The sequence below is a fragment of the Rattus norvegicus genome, chromosome 5 (assembly GCF_021556685.1).
Source record: "Rattus norvegicus strain SHRSP/BbbUtx chromosome 5, alternate assembly SHRSP_T2T, whole genome shotgun sequence".
Taxonomy (NCBI): domain Eukaryota; kingdom Metazoa; phylum Chordata; class Mammalia; order Rodentia; family Muridae; genus Rattus; species Rattus norvegicus.
In genome coordinates, this window is record NC_141538.1 from 77,601,845 (window position 1) to 77,627,650 (window position 25,806).

A 25,806-nucleotide genomic window follows, 5' to 3' on the forward strand; every position below is an offset into this window, starting at 1 on the left:
CTCGTAAGAACGTTTTGAGCAGCTGTTATAGAACCCTGACTTGGACCAGCTCAGCTTTCCATCCAGTTTATTCTGCTCAGTTGAGCAGATGATGGGAACCTATGAGGCTGATGTTTTAATATTAGCCCTGCAGACATTTTGTTTTACAACCCTGAGAAAATGAGTGAAAGTCCCGAATGAATGTGCAAATGTAAACAAAAACAAACCCCCCTCCCCAATGTCCCAAGGATTTTTGACAGGCCGTAGGAAGGAGCCTGGAGAAATTAGTATGGGAAGGAAGAGTAAGCTTGGGTCTTCACTGTATAAGCTCCTGATGCTTAAGAGTTCCTCTGAGGCTCCTTGCGCCATCTGCTGTTCAGGGTTGCAGACTTTTCCCCGAAGGCAAGAAAAGTGCTGTCGACGTAACTCGGTACAATGCTTGTCAAGAACACACAACGTCACGGTGTTCTGGGTCCAGACCCCCGCCCCCTCCCAAGAATAAATAAGTAAATAAATAATGATGAAAGAGTCTACAATGCCAATATGAAGCCCGGCTTCCTCAGGGCACACTCCATTCAGCTGCTGAGACACCAGAACTTTCCTATCTCAGGGGCGTGGCGCTTAGATTCCATGTGTGTCCTGTGGGTGGGAACACAACCATGATGCCATCACAAACCAAGAAGAGATGACTTAATAGGGAAGCCATCTGTACACGTCTCTGTTCTCTAATAAGAATATGAGGTGAAGAGAATATCAAGATGAACAGAAAGGTAAAAGCAGTGCTGTCTAATGACCCTTGCAGCAGTTACACCCTTCCTAGCTGCCCCAGGTCAGAGCGGCACCCCCATCAAGGTCCGAACACTTCAACTACAAGTATAACCTGATCCTTGCATATGCAGAGCACATCCTACTGTTCTCATGAATTTTCTATCCATTGGTATTGAGAGAACAGATCTTTTGGGTGCTGAATTCATAATTGTGCTTTCATAGATGCTGGGGATATATTTTGGTTGGACTAGTTTATGTTCATGGAGATGAATGTCTTTGTCAGGACATACCACTGTTCGTTGAACTACTTCACTTTCAGGGAAAAAAATCCATTTGACTAAGAAAACAAAAAACACAAGACTGAACTTTGCAAAGGTCCTTGGGATGTCTGCTTGCAATGACAACTTGCTTAAAAAAGGATGCTTTACACCTTTTAACTAACTCTGTCCCCTCTTTACCGTGTGCCCCCCTTATAGTATCTCTCCCTCTCATTCACACCTTTACGTGTCAGTGGCTATACTTGCCAAGTCACCAGTGGCAGGTTAGTGGCTAAGTGCAATGGAGATTTGAGTCCTTGTCTTGGTTGACTGAGGTTGACACTATCAGCCTCACCCATGTAATGCGCATTGTTCTTAGTTTCTTCAGAATCACACAATTCTTGAGTTGTTGTATCTTCTTGCTCTCTCCAGCCATGAGATGTTTGCTGGCCCTTTGACATTCCTGTCTTGGCACTGTCTGCCTCAAGTGACCTCATTATCTGTGAGTGACACCATCCATCGCTGTGGCTTTGGCAGTGTGGCATTCTTACACCTCAGTTTTGGTCTTCAGTTCCTCCTGAGTCAGCTTTGCCTCCTATCATTGCATTTTGGATGATCCCCAAATGCCTACAACTCATAGTCTGAGATCAGGTGAACATGGTGGCACCAGCCTTCCATCCCAGCGTGTGGTTGGCTGAAGAGGACTGTGAGCTCCAGATCGGTCTGGACTAGTTAAGTGAGACCTTGTCTCAAGCAAAAGAAAAGGAGAAAAACAAAAACTAGGGCCTGGGACTCACTGGTGGAATAGTTTTCCTCGTATGTGCAAGTCCCTGGTTTGATTACAACTACTACAAAGCAAGAGTCGAGTTCCCTGACCTTTTGTTGGTCCCTTCTCTTGGGTACTAAATTTAACTGAAAAGGTATAGCTTCCCATATAGTTATTTAGGACAAAAATTGGAGCATTGTCTTTTACCCTTACACACACACACACACACATCTAATCAATTACTTTATATCATGCATTCTTCTTACCCCATCCCGATGTCATGGCCTGAGTCCAGGCAATTCTCATCTTTTGTGACTATTGCAATAGCCTCTTGTCCAACCCCAGAAGGATAAATTTATACCTAATGACATCCCTTCCCCCTCTACATCCTCTCTCTATTCCCGCTCTTTATCTCCCTTGGGCCATAAAATGAAGTTTGGACTCCCTGGTGGGTCTTAGAAAGCCATTTATGATGGGGCTCTGCTGGGCTCTTTGGTATCTCCTGTGGTCTTCCCATTCCTGACCACCCAGTAAGCATCTGCAGTTCCCTGATGGTATTCAACTCCTTGTGAGTCCTGTTCTTTGGACTTGCTGCCTCTGGTTCCCAGAACTCCCTTAGTTGCTGCCCTCTTGGCTAACTTCTGCACATTCTTCAGAACGCTGCTTTCTGCCTGACCCAGTGTGCAGCGCATCTTTAATCCCAGCACTTGTGAGGCAGAGGCAGGCATCGCTGTGATTTTTGAGGTCAGCCTAGTCTACATATTGAGTTCCAGGACAGTCAGGGCTACATAGAGACAGCCTGTCTTGAAAAACCAAAGAAAAGAAAAAGAAAAAAAAAAAAGATGCTGCTTTCTGGGAGCCCAGTGGTTTCATGACTTAACACTTAGTTTAGTGTTCTCTGAAGGCATTTTTAGTCCTGAACTTACAATGTGATCATAAGAGAAGGGGTCTTTCTTTCCTCCACTTTCCCCTGGAGGCACTGAGAATGGAGCACTCATCTTTGTGCTCTCAGACCCACGTACAATTTCTGACTCAGAGTTCTCCTATATTTACAGAGAGGATGAAGAAAGGGAAGTTCAAGGAACCCAGGTGCTTTGGGTGTAAATGCTGCAAAGATCTCTCTGTGCATAGAAAGCTGGACCCTTGTCCCATGCTTCGTTCAGGCCCCTGCCAGCCCCTTGGGAGCTGGGATGACAGCTATGTGTCACTATTCCTTCCTCCATCCCTCTGACTGATAATCTAATCATGACTAAAAGAAGTTGATGTTTGTCATGGCTCGGTTTTTAGTTATCTAGAATCAGGAACAAAAACGTCTGCATTGATCAGACATAGTTGATGCAACAATCATTTGGATTCGGACCATTAAGTAAGGATTCACTGAGCATCATGGGTACCAGGGACTAGGTGCTAAAAGAGAGGTGAAGACCTTTCCCTCTGCCTAGACACCCAGCAGATGGGACATGCAGACGCTCAGTGCTGAGAGATGCCATATCTGTTCTCGAGTTAGATGTTTAGAGAACCTTAAGATCTATGCTTTTATCTCGAGGGAGGTTGGTCGAGTTTAATCTTAGTAAGATTGATTCATTCACCTATAAATGTTAATTAAATGCTTATGAAAGGCTAGGATGTATAACAATGAAAACAGCAGTAATTCTCAAGAGACCTGTAATCTCAGTCTTAATGAGAGATGACTCTTCATTACTCCTTAACTTTGGGTCAGAGCTGTCCTGAATCTTTTGGACATACGCTTGAATTGAAGTTACTAAATAGGGGTCTACTGAGCACATCCAGTAGTAATTCAGTGTTAGAATGAGCTTACCCTTGACTTGAGACAATGCATTTTTCTCCCTGCATAGAACCTTTTTTCTTCTCTTTCTGAGAAAGCCTCTCATGCTGTAACACACACTGGCCTGAAACTCACTATCTGCTGAAAGCTGGCCTCAAACTCATGGTTAGCCTCCTGCCTCAGCTTCCCAAGTGCTGAGATGACAGGCACGAGCCACTACATGAAGCTAGAATCGTATATGAGATGATAAATACTGAATCTTTTAACACCATGATTGATCCATTAAAGATGAGAAACAAAACCTATAAACAACAACAGTAAGAGTCTAGTTCAATGTACTTAAATCTGCTTCACAGTCAGAGATCATTGACTGTAAAGACAGCACTGGGATGTGAACCGAGAGCTGCACAAGAAGGAACCAGAATAGACAATGAAGAGCCTTCCTGGGCCTCAATCAAGGCGTTGGGCGCTTTCAACCCCAAGCAAGATCCCAGCTCTGGCGTTGGATTTGAGTTTTTGTATGATGTCACGATTAGGAAGCGGTGGCCTTGTGAGTGTTGGAATGGAGCTTACTGGGCAGTGTCCTTAGGGTGTTGTGGATGTTGTGTACAGACCTATCCCCAGTCCTGTCACCTGCTCTAAACAGCTGATGGGTCAAGGTTCTCTTGGAGGCCATTGCCTTCTCTGCTGTGTTGCTTCTCCTTGGACCTCTCCAAGGGGAGCATGAAAGAGAAGTCAGTGGCTCTCACACAGTAGTTCTGCCATGAAGACAGTAGTGGGCCATGGAATGGCTCTTTTGATAAGTTCCACCTTCCTTTTAAAGGTGGTAATCTATGGAAGGAGTTCTGTAGAAAAAGAAAAGAGGAAAACATCATGGGAAAAGCTCATGGAAGGCTTTGGGTGCTGAGTGGAGGTGGGTAGACTTTATCCTAGCGACCGTGCAGCACTATGAAGAGTCTCAGAGGTATAATAAACTCATCAGTGAAGCTAGGAGTTGCTACAGTTGGAGCAAAGGTTGGGAGATAATTCAAGGGCAGCCGGGTAACCAACTGGGCAAGGAGCGACGTTAGATTGAGTTTGGCAGGATTGAGGAAGACAATGTACCAACAATGGTTGTGCCAGGCCACCAGAACACAAATAATGCAGGTCACTCAAAACATCCTGAGGTCATCGTGTCTGAGTCAGAGGCAGCATCAGACAAAAAAGCAACTTAGAGCTGCTGAGGAGAAGGTGAACCTTCAAACCTCTCAACGAATTCAACTGTGCCCTGCCTCTTCCTCCTCCTCCCTCTACCTTCCTCTCCTTCTTTCTGTCCCAGCAATATGATGCTCCCTCGTGGAGTCCTAGCATGGGTGAGAGGTCCCTCTTTCACAAGGTCATTTTGTAACCTTTGTGTCAGATCAGAGCTGCACACCTAGTTAAATTAACCTAGCTAACTGCTGGAGACCTTGGGTGAGCTTCTTAACTCCTCTGCAAAGCAGGGAGTCAATGATGCACATCTCCTCTTAGTGGCTTTGTAAACGCTCCAAGGACACCTAGCGTCCAGAACCCTCATCCCCGTGCTGTACTTTCTTTGTCTTTCTCTTCCTAGTCATCAAAGAGCTTGTTCAATGCAGATTCTGTGCCTTTCTGGGCAGAGGCAGAGAAGTCATTGGAGAGATTGACAGAGGACAGTTACGTCCTTTCATTACAAAGCCAGCTCATCCCTCATGCATTGGTCCGTTTACACTGTCTGGGGCCCCTGAAAGGCCACGTGGTCTAATCTAGTAATGTAGTAATATTTCTGGAGACCACAGGAAGCTGTAGATAGCTCTTGGCCAGGTGAACTGTTCTCGCTGACTTCTTCAGAGGCACTGTTTGTGTTGAGTTGGGATTTTAATGAAGGTAGGGTTACTTGTGAACATATTTAGTTCTTCAACACTCAGTTGGGGACCCCCAGCCAATAAAGTTTTCAACACTCAGACTCAGGGGCCCATAACCAATCTAAGAGTCTAAACTCTAAATCTCACACATTCTTCAATTGTGCCAATTGGCCTTGGTAAACGGTAAATCCAAAGTTGCATGGGAGCCACTGCTGTTCAGGAAGAATCACTCTGTCTGTAGAGAACAGAAGCACCCTTCCACAGTCCAGAGAAGAGAACGTAGGGACGTGAGCATGCACATCCAGGGGTGCTGTCCCTCACTTGTTTCCATGGATACCCAGGTATGCTTCGTGTGTGGGTCTGTGTTGGTGCTGAGGTTACTGAGATGACAAAGTCTCTTAGACTCTTGCAGACAACATTAACTTCTTGTGTTTGAACCTGTGAACCAGTGATCTTGGCCAAGATCACTGTGCCAGATATACAAATGAAAGACCTGTTCCGGACTGGAGAGATGGCTCAGTGGTTAGAAGCACTGACTGCTCTACCAAAGGTCCTAAGTTCAAATCCCAGCAACCACATGGTGGCTCATAACCATTTGTAATGAGATCTGATGCCCTCTTATGGTGTGTCTGAAGACAGCTACAGTGTACTTATACATAATAAATAAACAAGTAAACAAACAAATAAATAAATAAATCTTTAAAAAAAAAAGAAAGACCTGTTCCTTACTTAGGGTGCCAGGTACATACATGGGGGAGTGGGGGAGGGAGAAGGATGCTCTGCCAGCACAGAGGAAGAGACACTGTGCAGAACACACCCTGCTGCTTGCTAGAAGAGCCATGAATAGCAACGTCATTATCAGCACTGACTGGCATCCTCTGTAGTAGGAAGGACAGTGTTGAGAGATGCTTGTCTGTTTCGGATCACAGAGTTAGGGGTTGTGTTGTTCACAGTAGGGCTACCTACTGCATTCCTGTTTGTCACATGTACCCTGTGGAAGTCATGTCTTCGTAACGATAATTCCCATGTTTTCAGCCTGTACTTCTCAGGGCTTGAATCTCTGGGGCTCTCAGCCAGCAGCTCTCACACTTACTGCTGATGCAAACCAGGCTCACGGGTCATATGGCTCGGCTTTCTGCACAGAAGGGAGGAGGCACTGAGCTCCAAAGACGACATGTTTATAAAGCAGTCGGGTCGAGAACATTTTGATTTGATAAAATGAACTCTGTCTTCCCAAGTAACCACACATGACCAAGTCTGCAAGTGACATATATTTCCCCAACACCTCAGTTTGTGGGGCGACTTTACCCACCACTAGATGGCCTCCCAAGACTTTCCTGCAGGGAGAAATTGAATCTGATACATTTTTTTGTGTGTGTGTGAGTTTTTAAATTTATTTTATTTTTGTCTTTGAAGTACTGAAAATCGAACCCAAAGCTTCTCACATGCTAGGCAAGCATTCTACCACCGAGATCCATCCTAAGGCCAGCTTGATCATTTTCAATGTAGGCGTTCACACAGGCATACAGTTGCCATTCACCATTCTCAAAGCAAGTATCAAGCCTTTAATGTCCCTGTCAGAATTCAACTGACAGACACTCATGTTCTCTGGTTTAATATTAGAATTCTCCCATGTTCCTGAATCTTCTAGGCCACAAACTTACAGCCGAGTGTGTAATTAATAATACCTAATAACGGGATTAAGAAGGTGAATAGGCACCCACTAGCCAGGATGTTTTGGTTTGTCCTGTAAAGCAGTGCACGCTGCCTTTAACAAATCATCTTCCAATATTTCTAAGGCACTAGAATTGACAAGAGGCACAAACTTCTAAACAGGGCTTATACAATAGCAGACAGCATTCTTGGTGTTTTAGGCACAAACTCATTTATTGTCATAATTTTTAGCTCTGTGGCTATGACTGCCACTCTATCACAGATGGAGAAACTGAGGCATGGATATTTAGCCTGTGTTTCAGTCTGGAAAGGACAGAGAGCTGTCTTTAAATCTCAGATTCAGGACTGGACTGGTGGCTTAGCAGCTATAAGCACTGACTGCTCTTCCAAAAAAAAAAAAAAAAAAATGGGTTGGCTTTCCAGAATCTACATGGCAGCTTACAGTCTACAACTCCAGTTCCAGGGACTCCTATATCCTCTTTTGTCCTCTGAGGGCACTGCTTGAATGTGGTACACAGACATACATGTGGGCAAAACACATTTACACATAAAAATTTACAAGTAAATAAATGTCAAAATAAATTAACTTCAGTTTAGTGGCACTGCTAATCCAGCTTATTTAATGGAAACTAGCTAACACCTATGCATAAAACAAGCAGGCGGTTGCACAAATATTCTATCTGTCTGTCTGTCTCATCTCTATCTCTATCTGTCTCTCCCTCACAATTTTCTCTTCTTAACACTGCAATAAAACAATCCCCAATTACTGTGGGAAAGGGCCTCGTATGGTCAAAACCACTCATGGACCTGTTCCCTGCTGCCACTATTGCCACTATTGGGTACAGTTTGGGTTTCATGAAAATGTGAGCATTCCCAAGTGTGGCTGTTGTGTTCAGGCATCTGTCCCCTCACACAAAACCATGTATTGCTGGTCCCAGGTCATGGCCTCTGCAGGAGACCTTCCACGCCCAGGCACCTGTCTTAGTTACAAGCCGAGTTTAGTCTGCCTTAGACTCTGCTGTGGCCGGAATTGTACTGAGGCTTCCCTGTGCTCTCAGCAGGTGATGGAAGTTTCAGGAGATGGGAATGTCAGAGAACAGGGAGGGGACTTCTGGAGTAGACCCAACAATATGAAGATGACAGTGTCCAGGACATATAGGAAGAAGTGAGCCAAGTAAGGATGTCTATTGTAATAGAGCTGGCTGTGCTGATGACCACCTGTACCCCTATTGAGAAAGCAGAGGCAGGAGGGAGTCAGTGAACAGTGCGCGCGCGCACACACACACACACACACACACACACACATGTATACATATATATGTATATATTACACAGTTTTGGCACACTATGCCCTATAGTTTTTGCATTCTTAATTCTCCAAATCCCAAATCTGAAATGCTCCAAAGCTGGAACCTCCTTAAAGTGTTATCAGAGTACCACAAATGGAGAATTTCATACCAAGGGCCTTTGTTTTATGGACAAAATGATTTAAAATAGTGAATGTGTAAAATTAGCATCAGGCTATGTGAAGGAAGCGTATGTAGAATGTGATTAAGATGCTCAACCCATCTTTGGGGAATCCTCTTACCCATGTTCAAGAATCCCAAACCCTGAAGCCTACAGTAAGCCAGGGGTCATGGCGAATGCCTGTACCACCAGCACTTGGTCCGTGGAGGCAAGAGTATTGGAAGGTCAAGGCCCGCTTGCAACACTGTGAATACAAGGCCACACCAGGCCACGAGAGACTCTGCAAAACAGAAACTGAAATTCAAAATGCTTCAAGCATTTCTGGAAAAGATTTTCAGTCTTAAAACAACAACAACAAACAAACAAACAAACAAACAAAAAAAGAATTTTCAGTCTCCGTCTCTGTCCCAGTACTTGCATTTCAAATGGTCTATCAGGTTGTCTCTGACAGAAGGCTTTGATTAAAAGCTTAAGTCTGTAGATAACTGGTTTTGTTTTGATTTTTCCAGTTCTGGAATGGAAGTCGGGTTCTCACAAACACTGGGCAAGTGTTTCTGCCACCGAGCTACATGTCTAGCACAGTACAGGAGAAATCTTAAGCACCATTGTTTTCCTTTGGCTCTGAACTCACGTGTTAACAAAAACTCTAATTTGGCTTCAGGAGTGCCATTCATTTTGGCTTCGATCCCTACACATGAATCATTTTGCATCTGGAAGTTTCCACTGGGGAGTTCCCGATGTGAGGGAAACTTTATTCCTACAGAGCGTGTGGGATGAAAGTTCCAGAAATCTACACCTTTCTCAGAATAGCATTTTCATCATAATAGTTGTTTCAAAACACCATAATAAATATGGTAAGATAGTGGTCATCTCTGCTGACTTAAAAGGAGAAAACCGAAACCACAGACCAGCGGGCCTCACTGAAAGCCAGTCCATCCCTGAGCCTTTACATGATGTAGCCACTAGGAGGCACTCACGAGTCTGAGCCAGGGCGAGCTGCTTCCACCTCAAAACCCCCAAGCAGCAGCGAAAAACTCTAGAGGGCCTTCTCTCTGGCATTTCAAAGACAGTATATTTCTGTTGTATCTGTGAGCGGGTAAAAATGACAGAAATGTCAGAGAGGCTCCAAGGAGGCCAGCAGTGTTGAGCTGAGATGTGTCTACAGCCTTTGCAGGATGCATTGCTGGGCATTTCGACCACTGGAAGAGAAGCCTGAGTTTGCAGACTGTTCCTCCAGGTGTTTCCGGCTCTGGCCCGATGACAGCGTTGAGAAGCGTCTTAGGTGGGGCTTATTGTCCTTGTAGTGGGAACTCGTGAAGTTGAGACAATTTTAGTCCTTGGGAGATTTTTAAGTTACAGGCTTGAAGTTCAGATTTATGCTCTAACACTTCACCTTAAATCTCCAGAGTGGAGAATGGGCTACCTGCTGTCGAGTGTCGAGGGGCCCTGTGGGTCTTGGACAGTCCGGCTGCTATTGGAACTAGTCTGACAAGAAAGTGTGCTGAGAAGGGAAAAATCCAAGGTCTTGCTGAACAAATACAAATTCTAGACACTGGGCAACCCCATTTATTTCATTATCATTATCATTTAATTAATCATTATTTCTGCTTTGCTCACCCGGGCTCGGAGCTGGGGTTTCGTTACAAGCTTTTCCCCACCTTGCCTGGTGTCTGGTCCCTGAGTCTTGTACAGGGCACCCACAGCTGGGCCACAGCTGGGCCACGAGCCCCCAGCTTCTGAGGCGAGGGGCGGGGCCCAGAGTTTGGCCTCTGAGAACAAGCTACAGAACAATGCCCGGAAGTGTCCGAGTGGGAAACAACCTTGCTGGGCTGAGCCCATTCGGAGGAGCTTCCTGATTGGCTTGATCTGCTCTGTGCAGGAACTCTTAGAATAACTTTGGAATTGTCCCAGCAGAGAGACAAACTTCTCCACAGAAAAAGAACTGTCACCCAGTGATGTCAAACACGGAAAACATGGTTAGGAACACCCAAAAGCTCTGACTAAGTTTCCTTCGGAAAAGTCTATTTGGATTTACCTAGCCGCTTATCTCCTTCCTCCGCCCCCAACTCTAACCCTTTCTGAGGCTCTGGCCCCGGTACAATGAGCATGCCATCTATGCTTTCCGAATGGTCAGCATCCTCCCTTCTAGGGCTCAAATGGCAGAGACCCTGTTTGTCCGGCAGCTCATGGAACCCCCACCCCCACCCCCACATGGTGCACATGGCCACAGGAGGAAAGGGCTCCTTTCTCAAAGCAACTTTCAGCAGTACAGTGTGAGCTCTGGCTGGGGGTGAACACTCTTCCATGCATTGTGGAGGCAGCCCGTAGCACCGCGCTGTTCATGCTTCCAAGGTGGGGTGGTACCCAAATCTACTTGTGCTCCAATGAACAGTCAAGCCGAGGAAAGATATGGTGTGGGCAGAGGTTCCAATCAGCTCCCTCCTCATCCAGCATCGTTCTGTGCCTTTAAAGAATTGGAAGGACTCGATTCTATCCCAGAGCGAGGAGGAACTGTAGACCTTTACAGCAGGAAAGCTTCATTTCTTCTTAGGAAACAGGATTGTATTGAGTGGAAGTTGATTTTCCAGGCTCCAGCAAACCCAGCTCTGTATCTTAGGGATGGCAGCTCATAGCAGTTTCGCCACTGACAGCCTCAATCTCAGCCTCAGTCAGGTATAGGTTATAACGGTAAAAACCTGAGCCATGCCTATCCGTCCTATACTCTCTAGCTCGTGATAAATTCAGAGACTATCGGCTAATTTTACCATCACTTTTGTTGGACACCTAAATAATCATTTCTTTCAATGAAAGAGTCAAATTCTTTTTTTAATCTTTATTTGCTTTTATTTAAATGAGTATTGCTTTTATGGATGCCGTGTGTGTGTGTCCACAGAGACCAGACAAGGATGGATCCTTTGGAATTGGAGTTTGAGATGATGGTGAGCCACCATATGGGTACTGGGGCTTGAACCTGGATCCTCTGGAAGAATAACAGTGCCCCGAGCACTGAGCCATCTCTCCAGCCCCACATCAGTTTTTTTTAATATAATTCTTTTGGGGTTTTTTTTAAGATTTATTTGTTTTATTTATGTGAGTACACTGTAGCTATCTTCAGACACACCAGAAGAGGGCATTGGATTCCATTACAGATGGTTGTGAGCCACCATGTGGTTGCTGGGAATTGAACTCAGGACCTCTGGAAGAGCAGTCGGTGCTCTTAACCACTGAGCCATCTCTCCATTCCAGTCTTGGAAGCACGGCTGTCTCCCCGAGCAGGACTCCTAATTCAGACAGCAGGTGAAGACAGTGATAGGGTGATGTGGGTGTTTATAGAAGCTGTGGATGAAGCTGTCTGGTTGAGTGTGTGTACGCACAAACACACACACACACACACACACACACACACACACACACACACACACACACCCCTGGGAGATCCTGAGTCAGCAGGAAAGCTAAAATGGAATGCTGGATTTAGAAACAAACAAGGCATAAATAGGGATTTGGAGGAGAGGAGTGTACCATGTAAAAGATTTTTACAACTGGGGTGTGGGAGCCCAGATGTTTCCTGGGGGTTGAAACGAATGGGAATCATGGGGCAAGATGAAGTAAATGCCAACACTTCCATTATTCTGACCCAGTGATGTATCTGTGTGTCTCCACTTCTGCTTTTATTTAGATAATCCCAGAGGGAATAAAGAAAAGTTGATTATACTTACAAAGACACACGGACCTTCGGTCAGAATAAAGATACATGTACCTGCAGTCAGATATCTGAGTGGAAAAGCAGGGCCTTTTCTTTAAGATACAATTCAGCAGTTAAGAGCACATTCCCATGTTATTCAGAGGCTCAAACCTGCCTTAACTCCACTTCCAGAGGATCTGATGCCTCTGGCCTTCACAGGCATCTACACACTCACATGCATACACAAACCCACACACAGGCATACATATAATCAAAAATTGTTTATATTTAAAAAAATGAAAATCACAGAAAATGTCACAATTCCTCTTTGTATTGTCCCACTAGCAGAAAGTTATTTTTCTTAATCATGTGTGAAATCCTGAATTTGACCCCAAACATTAATAAACAAACTAATAGTCAAAAGTTTTTAAGAGATGAGAAAGCCAAATAGAGTGACCTTGAAGATCTGTTAGACTTGGCAGGTGGGAACTCATGGACATGGCTGACAGCGGGTTCCGTGGGAGTGGTCAGAAGACAAGGAGAAGGGAAACAGAGGCTGGGACAGGAAAATGAGGTGGCAAAGAGCTATGACACCGGAGACATCAGGAAGAGAGGCTTTGAAGTCACTAGAATGAGATGTAAGGTCAAGAGAAGTTTATCTGTGTCTCACTGGGCAGAATGAATTATTTGTGGACCGCTGCAACAAAGGCGTCTGGGGAGTACCAGGCAGAGGGGATAATTGATCAAGGGCTACATGTGAAGAAGCTGAGCCACGTGGAGAAGCTGTGCCACTTGAAGAAGCTGCGCCACGTGGAGAATCTGGACCACGGGGAGAACCTGTGTCACGTCAGGTTCATGGTTGCCAGTGTCTGCCTTCGACAGGCCGATCAGAGCGCTGGTGATAAGATCAGGCTAGATTCTTGATTCCTCCAAAGAGAGACAATTCTAGAAAAGAACACCTTTGGGCCACTGAGAAACATTTTTTTTAAAGGACACCTTCATGCATTTCTGTCATTAGAACTCTTTCTGATGAAACCAATTCACATGAGAGTTTTATATATATAAATATAATCAGACACATATATGCATAGTCCTGTTTTGGCTTGTTTCTTAGTTACTCTGCCACTGCTTACTGAGCAGCCGTATGCTCACGAGAAAATACAATATACAACGATAAATATTATATTTATTGTATATCAATTTATATATCACCCTCTCTGTATGCTTATGCCTACCTGAGAGGGAGGTGATGCAGAGGAGTGGGGGGGGTGAAGGGACATTTTTAGCACCCTAATACCTGGCAGGTACACACAGCTCCTCTGAGGACTCAAAATGCTATGAGGGTTCAGAAGGAGCCAAGCCATGAGGCTGAGAGCCCTGTGAAAGAGATGGAGCTGGACCTGAAGGACTCCTGTCATGAGGCCTCTTGGCAGGGTTGGAGCTGAGGGTGGGGGTCCTGGCTTTCCCATTGTGGTCAGTGTTACAAGGAGGGTGGTGTCAGGCTGGGAAGAGGATGGAGTAGCCCAAGAAGACTGATTAGTCCTCGGGTAGAAGACGAGGAGGAGTGACCAGAGCTCTTCATACGGAAGGATATGACCTGGACACTTGGAATCCTCAAAAGGGCCTTTCGCTTCTCAGTCGGTGGCATTCCCATCTGAGGGATGACGGGGGAGAAATGAAACAGACTCAAGTTTCCACCTCCACCTTGCAGTCAGGGGAGGACCTCTTCTCTCCGAAGGACAAATGGAAATCCTGTTTATTTAAGGGCCCTGAGCATTATTCATTGTGAAGTGCCCCGTGCGTTCTAATGGGACTCCAGACCCACTCATGGAAATAAAAGGAAGCTGTCTCCTTGTGAATGGCAGTCACAAATGACAAATATTTGAGGACTGCCATAGAAACAGATGCACATCTTCCTGCAATGTGGGAAGTGGCTTCGGTAGCACCCACTTGATGAAAACAGCCTTCTTCCCAATGATCCACCTATGACATAGAGATGGGGAGGAGGGAAGGGGTGTTAAGATAGGGCAGAGAGGTGGCCTGCACAGTAAATGCTCATAAAACAAAAGGCTGGGACCAGAGACTGGGGGGCCTCAGAAGATCTGGGGTTCCAGGCAGCAGAAATTAACAGGGCCCTACAGGAAGGATTGGATCCAGGATTTCTCTCTCTTCTTGGCTCATTATTTTAAAGCAACAGACTTCTGAATAGGAGAGTTGTTGGCCTAGGTCAGTTAGGTTTGTCTGCTTGTTTGTCTTGAGACAGAGCCTCATATAGCTCAGGCTAGCCTCAGATTCCTTGTATGGCAGAGGTAGCCTGGAACTCTTGATCCTTCTGCCTCCTGATGAGTGCTGGAATGACAGGCTACCACACTGGTTTTGGTTAGGTAGCCTCTGCTCCTTCATACGAGGTAGAACCTCTGATGGGTAGTTCCCAGGGAAGACCGGACATTTTTTTTTTCCTCACTAGATGAATGGATAGTGTTTAAAGGGAGAGGGATTGAGGAAAATGGAAAGCCATAGACTTGTAAAATTCACAGCTGTTCTCAACCTTTGTTTGTTTCTATGGTCACCTCTGAACCACATCTGTGTTTGGCCTCCAGTATGCGCCTGGAACCCCAAAGCCACCAATGGCTTTTTCTGTGAGGCCAGCGTTTAAGGCTTGCCCTGATGAGTTCAGCTGGCAGAGTAGCTCAAGGTCAGTGTCACAAAAAGATGCTAACGATTGCAGCCAGCTGACTTCCCCTGCTGAGGCTTTCACTTCAGGGAGGGTGTGGGGGCACAGTTCTAGCCAAGCCTTAGTTACAAAGGTTGATTAGCAGTAATGAATTAATAAGCCTTGCTTCTTTTTTAAACCCTTCTACTGGGACATTATTGTGGCTCTACGTTGTCACTGGCTTCAGCCCCAAATCTTGGAAAACTTCAGAAAACTTCTAAGCATTCACTCAAAACTCAACAATGTATGCGTCCTGTATTGATTGGAATAAGCTGTAGGTTCATGTCAAGAGAGCTACAGCGACAGTGGCTTAAACACGAGGTTTATGTCTCCCTCCAGGAGACATAGATAGCCATGAGCCATCTGGGGTGTCCTCTGCAAGTTCGTCAGGGGCCCAGTCTTCCTCTAGCACATCACCTCTCCTAACCGAAGATGGCCCTTGTCCTGGGTGTTCTACGTGGTAGTTTAAGCTTTACCTCCACGGACTCATCTCAGGAAGAAGGTTAGAGAATGGCCAAAGAAGCAAGGGACTGAAAAAGGTTCTAGAAGCTACCCTATAATATTTTCACTTATGTCCCTTTGGCAAGAATGGGCTACCTGTGGCCACAAAGAATGCTGAGAAATGTGAGTCCCTTAGTTAGGGTTTCTGTTGCTACAGTGAAACATCCTGGCCAAAAAGCAAGTTAGGGAGGAGAGGGTTTATTTGATTTACACTATATTGCTCTTTATTATTGAAGCAAGTCAGGACAGGAACTCAAACAGGACCGGAACCTCGAGGCAGGAGATGATGCAGAGGCCATGGAGAGGTGCTGCCTACTGGCTTGCTTCTTATGGCTTGCTCAGCCTGCTTTCTAATAGAATCCAGGACCACTAGCCCAGGGACAGCATCACTTACAATGGACTGGGCCCTCCCCCATCAATAACTAATTAAGAAAATACCTACAGCTGGATCCTATGAAGACATTTTCTCAATTAAGGTTCCCTCCTTCCAGATAACTCTATAATTGTGGTTCTCAACTGTCCTAATGCTATAACCCTTTAATACAGTTCATCATGTTGTCTGACCCCCAACCATAAAATTATTTTTGTTGCTACATCATAACTGGAATTTCGTTACTATTATGAATGGTAATGTAAATATCTGTGTTTTCTGATGGTCTTAGGTGACCCCCCAATGGATCACGACCCACAGGTTAAGAACCACTACTACAGTTTTCCTGTTAAGTTGATGTAATACTAGCCAACATGGCAGGCTTTGTCCTGTTTCGCTGTATACCCTGCTCAACTCCAGGGACTGAGTTACCATGAATTGGGTGGGAACTGAGCAACCAGCAGCCGCCTTTGCAGTATTTATGCAGGCTGGACACATAAAGGGTGGGTGCAGCCTGTGCCTCTGAGAAGCATTTCCTGGGGCTCTCATTTTGGCAGGCTGGGCGGACAGGCACCTTGCTTGACTGCTCGGCTGTGAAAGTGCAGTTCAAGGGAAGAGCGCAGGTGGATTAAGTACCTTTGGCCCGTCAACATCAGCTTTCCTTCTGAGAGCGCTTGTAGATTCAAGCTCATGTCAAGCGGGCAGTGGTGTGGAACGCTCCCCGTGTGTCTCTCCTTAACAAGAAAGGTTGGAAAGGCACCATTCATTGTCAAGATTATTCTGAGATATAGCCCAGCGGTTGAGTATTTGCCTGCTCCAGAATATCCTTACGGTCCTAGAGAGTCCATGAATAGTTGCTGCTGCTGTTGTTGTTGTTGTTGCTGCTGCTGCTGCTGCTGCTGTTGGTGGTGTTTTGATATTTATCTTGCCTTAACCCACAGTTAGTACAGAGTTCTAACTCTGATTCATTAGGATCCTTTCTGTGGCTGGGTCATTCCACCGTCCCCCTTGTACTCTCCCCACCACCTTATACCCTACCACTAATCCTCAACCCATGTCTGTATTCCCTGGGCCTTGGTTTCCAATGACTTCAGTGTTTGAAATGGCTCCTTGTCAATTTAAGTGGACTTCATTTTCTTTCTTTTTTTAATTTTAATTTTTTTCTTTACCAACAGTGATATAATAGTTCTGATGCAGACACATCAGTATAATTTTATGTGTAATATGTAAGCTTATTGAGTCATTTCTGGGTGTGTGTGTGTGTGTGTGTGTGTGTGTGTGTGTGTGTGTTATCTTCTGACCACAGAGGTCAGGAGAGGGTTTCAGCTCTTGGAGCTGGAGTTAAAGGTGGCTGTCAGCCACCTGCTATGGGTACTGGGAAGCAACTCAGACCCTGTGGAAAAGTGGTGTGCATTCTTAAGCACTGAGCATCTCTCCAGCCCCAGAAACCAAGCTCTTAATATGATTGTTCTCTTTTGAATTCAACTGAAAGACACTCAGAAAAAGGAAACATGTCCTTTTGTAGGTCAGAGGGCAAAGATGCAGCAGAGGATCATGGGAAGCAGCACTGAGTGTTAGTCAGCCTTTCCCATCTCCTCTCTTTGTGTCTTAGAATGAGGTTGGCTTACAGTAGAGTGTTGTTGTAAAAATATAAAAATAATAAGGAGTAACGGTGTCTTTTACCCCGTAGCTCTGTACCGCGGTGCCCAGATATCTGCTAGATATCTTGGCGGAAACATCCCAGCCGCACACTTTCCTACACTCAAACCCTCACATAAAAGAACACACAACACAATAATCTTAGATCCAATTGGTAAGATATAATTGCCCACTTAAACATACAATGCCCGGTACCATCCATCCCTTGAGAACATTAATAACAACCTGTAAATACACAGAGCAGAATCTTAACATCACCTGCCATCTTGTCCTGCCACGGCTTCTCTGCCCTCTCCTCTGCCCTGTCTCCTCCTCTCTCCCCTAGTCTCCTCCTCTTCCTTCAAACTTCTCTCCCGCCCATCCTTCCTTCTCCTCCAATGACAGGCCTCCTTCTATCCTGTGTCTGCCTCACCTGTGACATCATCCTACAGTAGAGTCTTGGAATCCAGGTGTTTTGAGGGGAGGGAAAAAGAAACAGCAGAGCACAGGAGAGCGGCTGGGATGTGGACAGGGATGTTGGGACCTCTCTGAAGCACCATGGTGAGGCATGCAACTAGAGGGGGCCAGGTCTGGCTGAAAAGACCACACAAGGCCACAGGCCACCGAGTGATTAGGAAGAGAGAATATTCTGAGACGTGCCCTCTGTCTATCATGGCTGTTTCTAGTTTGTACCCTTCAAAGCCTCACTAGTATGTGGTCTACCCAACCAAGTTTCATCCCCATCTTTTACCAGAAGGAAAATACGTTCATCTGTGGCCACAACAGTGGCTTCGACTCATAACAAGAAACCTGGAGGCAGAGGCTCTGGAGGTGGTGTGTGTTCCATTATGGCTTCTGGGTGCCAGGCTGCTTCTGGCTGTCTGCACTCAGCTGTTCTTACTACATCCTTGCCTCTATGGGCACTAAGGTGACTGTTCCTGTAGCACCGTATCCTGGGACCATCAGAACAGTGAGCCCCCAATGATGTTCACATCCTAACCTCTGACTCTGTAACTATATTAAGTCAGGTGACAGAGGAGATGTGTATATGTCTGTTTTATGCAACTATGAGAAAATAACACAGGCACTTTGTAAAGAAAAGTGAATTTGACTGTTTCAGAAGTTGAAAGTCAAAGACCAGTAGCCTGGCTTCTAGTGAGGGCCCCCTTGGCTACTTCTTGGTGTGAGAATGAGCGTGAGGGCAAGTGGGAAGAAACCACACGGTGGGACAGGAAATAGGGATCCAAGAGTCAGGCTCTCTGTTTCTACAACACCATCTACAGGGACTGTGGGGTTCAGAGAACTACATCAACCCCTTTAAAGGATAGCCCCCTCAGTGACTAAGACCTTCTAGAAGAATCTGCCTTTTAAAATGTTACTACCTTAGCATTGCCACAGTGAGAGCCAAGCACATTCATTGTGTGTGGGGAGCACACTCTCCGAACCATTACGTAGACCAAGAGGCAGAATCAGAGATGGGATGACCTCAGAGAGATGAGACATGCACTTCAAAGACAGAGGGAGAGGTCCGTGAATCAGGAAATGCAGATGGCCTCAGGGAGTTAGAAGAGAGGAGGACTTGGACGCTCCCCAAGAGCGAAGGGAACGAAAGGCTGACACACATTCTGATGTTTGCCCGATGCTCCGCCATGTCAGATGTTTGACCCATGGAAATGTAAACTAATATATCTCTGTTGAAAGACACTGAGCTTGTAGTGGGTGTCACAGCAGCAACTGAAAACTGCTAGGACACTCTCCCATGAGGAACCTGTAAGAAAAAGAGCAAAGCCAGGGTGTGTGCCTTCGACAACAACACTCCTGCTGCTCCCAGAGCTTTTCTGGAAGTTTCTACCCCTCTCCCAACACACACACACACACACCTTTATTCACATGTTGTTCACCCAAACTGCCCCATGGCTGCCTTTATCTAAGTGGAAGCTGTGGTATGGGCATTTTATTTAGGCTCATTGCTCTTCCCAACAAAATGGGATTAAGTTAAAAAAAAGAAGAAGAAGAAGAAGAAATTATGCTGCGTGGACAACTTGGGGCTTTACCACACTCAGCCCCAACACATTGTTCTTTACCCTCTCACTGCCCTTTCCAACTCTGTCATTAGACGGGTGACAGAGAACTTTCAAGAGCAGACTCTGTACTTGATTTATCTTCCTGTTCCCGGTGCTCAGCACCTTCGGGGAACTGGGAGGGTATTTGCATAACGTTGGGTAAAAGGATGCATGGGCGAACTTCAAACAGAGGATGATGGGAGTACTCTATGGAGTCAGAGGTCCTTTGTGTTCTTCCCCGAGGATGCTCAGGAGGGTTGGAGACATTTTATAAGACCCTTCAGCCATGATCCAAACCTCCTCTCCTGCGTTAGTTCTCCACAGCTGCCTTGTGTTCGTATAGCTCTTTACAGTCTCCTCTGGGGGAGAAACCAAGCAAGCAGGCTGTTGCGTGCTTGCCACAGCCTGTAAAGCCTTGATTAACCTTGTATAAATTACACCTTCTGCCCGTTGGTTATTTTTAGCACAGCAATATCTACTTGGCACCCAGAGACTGAGTTAGGTTTCACTCGTGAAACGACCATACAACAGCATGTGTAACCTCTTGATACTGTTTCTTGAGAGGCTCCCCAACCCTGAGACTCAGGTTTGTCTGCGTGAGGTGATAGCCTGGCCATCCAGCAACCTAGGCCCCTGGCCCAAAGGCTCAGCTGTTTTGTAGTAAGGAAACTTGGCTTCTTAGACCTGACTTAGGCTTACACAGACTCCTCTCCTCTCCAGTCATTCCGTTTGGGATAAAACTCAGTTGGTATCAAAAGGTTTAGTTTCGTTGTTTCCCTCTGCACCTCTCCCTTCCTTCTCAGTTACGAAAGCAACAAGGTATCGTGACCCAAATCTTTAGCATCTAAACCATACAGCTGAGCTCTCTGAAACAGGGGCAGGCTGTGGGATGCAAGCCAGCCTGTGGTCATCAGGTCAAAGAGAATTTTCAACTACCTGAAGCTGCTTCACAGAAAGAAAGCTCCCTAGGGGCATACCCCTACCCCTGACCCTGTAGGGTTTGTTTTTTTTTTTTTTAACTCAGCCATATTTAACACAATTTTGGTTTGTTTTATAATCCCTTGAAGTGTCTACTTCTGCTGTCAGTCAAACATACTCAGTAAATGTTGGGTTTGTATTTACATAGTTGTTAGCACTATTTAACCCCTTGACTTGACACCAAGAAGCTGAGACCCCAGTTCCTGCTTATTCCACAACCTGTGAGACACTGCTTTCTCAGCACGTGGTCTTGGGAAGTATTTTAAAGGCGATGAATTGTCTGTAAATCAAGCAGTCTAGTTAGATAAGTAATATGTGATATTTTTACAATGCATTTGTTTATTTTATGTCTATGATACATAATGTATATGATACATATGATAGTATATTGTAGCTGTCTTCAGACACACCAGAAGAGGGCATCGGATCCCATTACAGATGGTTGTGAGCCACCATGTGGTTGCTGGGAATTGAACTCAGGACCTCCGGAAGAGCAGTCAGTGCTCTTAACCACTGAGCCATCTCTCCAGCCCCAATATGTGATTTTTTAAAATTACAGTTTTATTTATTCTCTCTCTCTCTCTCTCTCTCTCTCTCTCAATCTCTCGAGTGCACGAGTGTGCGTTCGCGCGCGCATGTATGTGTGTGTGTGTGTGTGTGTGTGTGTGTGTGTGTGTGTGTGAGTAGGAGCATGTATGTCACAATGGATCAATGGATATGTGAAAGTCAGAGGATAACTTTCAGAAGTTGATTCTCTCCTGCTACTGTGGATCCCAGGACTGAACTCAGATTGCTAGATGACAAGCACCTTTACATACCACTATGTCTGGCTGGGAATCAAGGGGCTTCGAACATGCTAGGCAAGCACTCTAATGGTGAACTATACTCCTAGGCATGCTATTTTTTAAGTTGAGCAGATACTGGAACTTATAAAAAACATTAGGGGTGAAGTGATGGCTCAGTGGTTAAGAGCCCCGACTGCTCTTCCAGAGGTCCTGAGTTCAATTCCCAGCAACTACACGGTGGCTCACAACCATCTGTAATAGGATCAATGCCCTCTTCTGGTGTATCTGAAGAGAGTGACCGTGTACTCATACATGAAAAAAATAAACACATCTTAAATAAAACAAATTTAAAATAATCTATAACCCTATTACACAATGACTGACTTTTTTTTTTATATTTTCCAGTCTTAATCTTCATTAAAAGGTGGACCTCTTCTATTCAGATTTGGGCACAGTGGCAGAATAAGTTAAGTTATTTGTAATCTTTCTACCTTAGATAGTATTAGGTAACAAATATATACCTAATTATGAATACATACATATATGTATGCCTATGTATCAAATATAATTAAGATACATATTACAGGGGTATATTAGAATACAAGTACATATAATTTTATGCACACAAATATTTGATTAGTCTCAGTTGTCATTACAATAGTGCTATGTAACAAATTCCATCCACCTGGAATCCCAGCACTCAGAGGAGGATTATAAATCCAAGGCCAGCCAGGGTTACAGTAGCAAGACCCTATCAAAACAAACACAGGGCATGACGGTACAAGCTTTAAATCCACATACTTGGGAGGTAGAGAAGGGGGCAGAAACAAAGACAAACAGACTTCCATGAGTTAGAGGCTAGCCTGGTCTATATAGAATTCCAGACAAGGGCTGCATAAAGAGATTGTATAAAACTAAAACAACCTCCCTCAAACTCATTGTCCTAAAGTTATCTATTCTTTCTGACATTTCTGTTAGCCGGACTCTGCTGAGTGACTCTGTGTCACAGTGTGGTATTGACTGGGCATGCCTTCTGCCCATGGGCAAAACTCAGATCTGTCCTTTCTAAGGCCAAGCGAAGAGGTACAAGAACAATCGAGTGCAAACCTACCCAAGCCTCTGTGCTTTTCGTCTTGTTTTCTCTAATTTCCCCCCTAGTATAATTCACAGAAATGTGTGCAGAAGATTTTGCTGAACACTTGGAACAGCAAAAGAGTTTTACATCTGCAGTCAGACGTCTGCATCCCTCCGCCCCTCTCCTTTGGATTCTATTTGCTGTCAGCCCACAGACAGCCTCCCCAGTCAATGCTTGCTGGAGAATTTTCTCTGTCTTAGGAATTCTGATTGTATCATCTCGTCAATTTCGTGCCACCTAATCCAGCTTTTTTTATTGATTCATCGAATATATGTATATTGAGAATGTGTGTCCTTCCCCACCTTGATGAATTTTTAATCCAGGTGGGGAATTAATAATGCCGGTTGCTACTTGGTGGCCAGGTCTTCTCTACAGGGACTGTTTGGGGCATCATAGAGTGTTTCTTAACATCTCTGGTCTCCACTTGACTTATGTCCGTAACACCAGTGCTCATCCCTTGAGCTGTGAACAGAGTAGAGATACTGCAGCCTTCCTCCAGGAGAAAATCACCTCAGTAGAAAACTGCTGCTATAGCTTAGAGGAGACTTGATGAGAATGCTAAGAAGTAGCAGTAATGGGCTAAGAAAGATGAAGGGGTGGGGCTAAGGATGTCATTTAATTGGCCTAGCATCTGTCAAACCTTGGGTCCCATTCATAATGAACCAGGTATGACGGTACATGCTTGTAATCTGACACTCAGGAGGCAGAGTCAGAAAGAGTTTGAGGGGAGTCTGGGATACTTGAAGCCCTTTCTTAGAACAAACAAAACAATGGGGGGGGGGAAGGTGCAGACATGGGAAGACTCTACAGGTGTCTCTCTGGAAACTGAGGGGGCAGGCCACTGTGTAACAGAACAGGGCATGGCAGTGATGGTGTGGGGGTGGGGGGCGTGCATGCGTGTGTGTGTGTGTGTGTGTGTGTGTGTGTGTGTGAGGTAGCATGGGGATGTGGGGGAGGGGTCAGTAGCACAAGGGAGGCTGGTCCTGTAAGTCATGTGACTCCCACTTTCACTGAGAGGAGTGATGAGTGTGTCTGACTCTGTGCTCATTCGAGGGACATACATTTCTTACATTCAGGGACCAGAAACAAAAAGCTGAGGATAGAGCACAGTTTCACCCTAATCAGTTTATATGTTCCTTGCCTCTGAGAAATATTAATCTGAATTCTTCATTCTAAGTGGTAGCCAGTTCCCAGGAAAGCTGAGACAACGGGAGAGGAGGCAAGCAAGGGAGATCACCTAGTCAGGTGTCAACTACAGCGGAGCTTCTGTGGTGGACAAGGGAAATGTCTAACAGTAAAAAATGGATGAGTGAATGACCACTGGGTGAATGAATGATGAATGAATGAACTACATGTTCAGGCAAAAGACTTCAAGAGGACCAGAGTGTGGAGTCTTTTAGACGGAAGATATCCATCTCTGCACGATCCGCCATGACCTGGCTGCAGTGCAGCACTGGCCCGGTTTCCCAGAACATGCAGTGTCTCTGAGCAATGTGAGACACTGTGGGACAAATGCCCTAAGAGCTAGGACAATGAACGGGAGTGGGGGCAGGAGTTCATACTCCAGCCTTGCATTCTTGTGTCAAAGCTCTGTGACAGGTGCTAAACCATACCAGACCTTGACAGTCTCACCTCTAAAATGGGGTTCCTTACTCCCAATTGGGAGTCATTGGGAGGGTTAACTGAAATAACCCATGCCTACTAGTCAGGGTTCTCTAGAGTAACAGCACTTACAGAATGAAATTATACAGAGAGAGGAGGGAGGGAGAGAGAGAGAGAGAGAGAGAGAGAGAGAGAGAGAGAGAGAGAGAGAGAGAGAGAGAGAGATCATGAATGACTCTTACAGGCTGCAGTCCAGTAATCCAACAATGGCTGACTGTGGTGTTCAGTAGTTCCTCAGCCCACAGTAGAGTCCGGTTAAGTTTCTCAGTCCACAGGGCCGAATGTCTCATCAGGTCTTTCAGTATGTGGTGGAGTCCTAAAGAAGTAGGCTCTAACGCCAGTGGAGGAGTGGATGTGCTATCAAGGCAAGGGCAACCAGGCAAAGGGCAAAAGCTTCCTTCTTCTATGTCCTTATAGACTTCCAGCAGAAGGTGTGCCCAGATTTAAGGTGCATTTTCCAGACTTAAGATCTGGAACAAAGGTATAGAGTTGAAGTAGATTCACCCACTTCAAACCAAGCAGAAGATCTCTCACAGGTGTGCCCTCCATTTCTGGATTGAAGTACATTCCAGATGTAGTCAAGTCGACAGCCACAATAGCCACCACGCCATGTGAATTAGTTCTTGGAACAGTGCTCGACGAAAGCTAATTATTATTCCTCGACGAAAGCTAATTATTATTCCTGTCGTTAAGTAAGAAGAGTAGAGCTGCTGAGCTTTATTCCCCAAGTAACAGCCACAGCTATTCTGGAATATTCTCAAAGACTCTTAGCAGTGCTAAAAGGTCTCTTCTTGAAGCTATATAGAATAGTAATAGCAATCAAGAGACTATCCAGAAACTTGGTGGCAGGTGTGTCTGTCCCTTCTACTGTGTCCCTTTTTGTCAGTAGAGGTCACTGAGGGAGAGACAGCAACTCCAGGGTTCTGCCTAATAGCCACTTCTCAGCAGTTTATTTCCTTTGAGGAACACTGGCTTTTTGTCTTTTGCCCTTTGGCCATCCAAAGAGAAGAGACGGTATTCTGAAATAGCCAGGAGAGTATGAAGTTGTTTCCTTCTGATTACATGTCCTGAGCTATGTATTTACAATCTACCTCTGAGCAAGAAATATACACACCAGCAAGGTAGTTGGGATGCCAGAGCAATGGGCACATCAAACCATGTGGCAGAGCCCTGGCCATGAAGCTACAGAGCCAGCTCTGAACTCTTTTCCCTTTGATCAGTGTCTTCCTGGCAACGAAGTTGGATGCACAGGATACTCCATAGTGGAAAATCTTTGGCCTGGTTTCTTGGTGTCGAGAACAATGAAAGTTACAGGTCACCAGCAGGAAGGTGGCTGCTCCCTTACCAATGGATAGTAGGGACCGTAAAGCATCTTGTGCTCTGTTTGTGTGTCTTCCAGGTTGGAGCAGGAAATACAAGCGCTCGAAAGTGAAGAGTCCCAGATATCCGCCAAAGAGCAGATCATCCTCGAGAAACTGAAGGAGACAGAGAAATCCTTCAAGGACTTGCAGAAGGTGAAGAAAAAAAAAAAAGCAGAGTTCCTCTAATCCAAGTCAGGGGTGGTCCCCCAGGAAAGGGTGAGAGCAGCAGTTCTCAACCTTCCTAATGCTGAGACCCTTTAATGCCGTTCTGCATGTTGCCGTGACCCTCAACCATAAAATTATTTCGTTGCTTCTTCATAACTATAATTTTGCTGCTGTTATGGTCATAAATAAAT

General features: G+C 45.4%; 1 protein-coding gene across 17 annotated transcripts in view; it reads left to right on the plus strand.

Moving 5' to 3' along the window:
* Positions 1–25,806, plus strand: part of Palm2akap2 (PALM2 and AKAP2 fusion) — a 461,068-nt gene that overhangs the window by 223,341 nt on the left and 211,921 nt on the right. For all 17 annotated transcript variants that reach the window (XM_087547942.1, XM_087547944.1, XM_087547946.1 and 14 more), the window contains 1 exon segment: positions 25,489–25,603. In XM_087547942.1, coding sequence (XP_087404068.1) covers positions 25,489–25,603 — 115 coding nt within the window.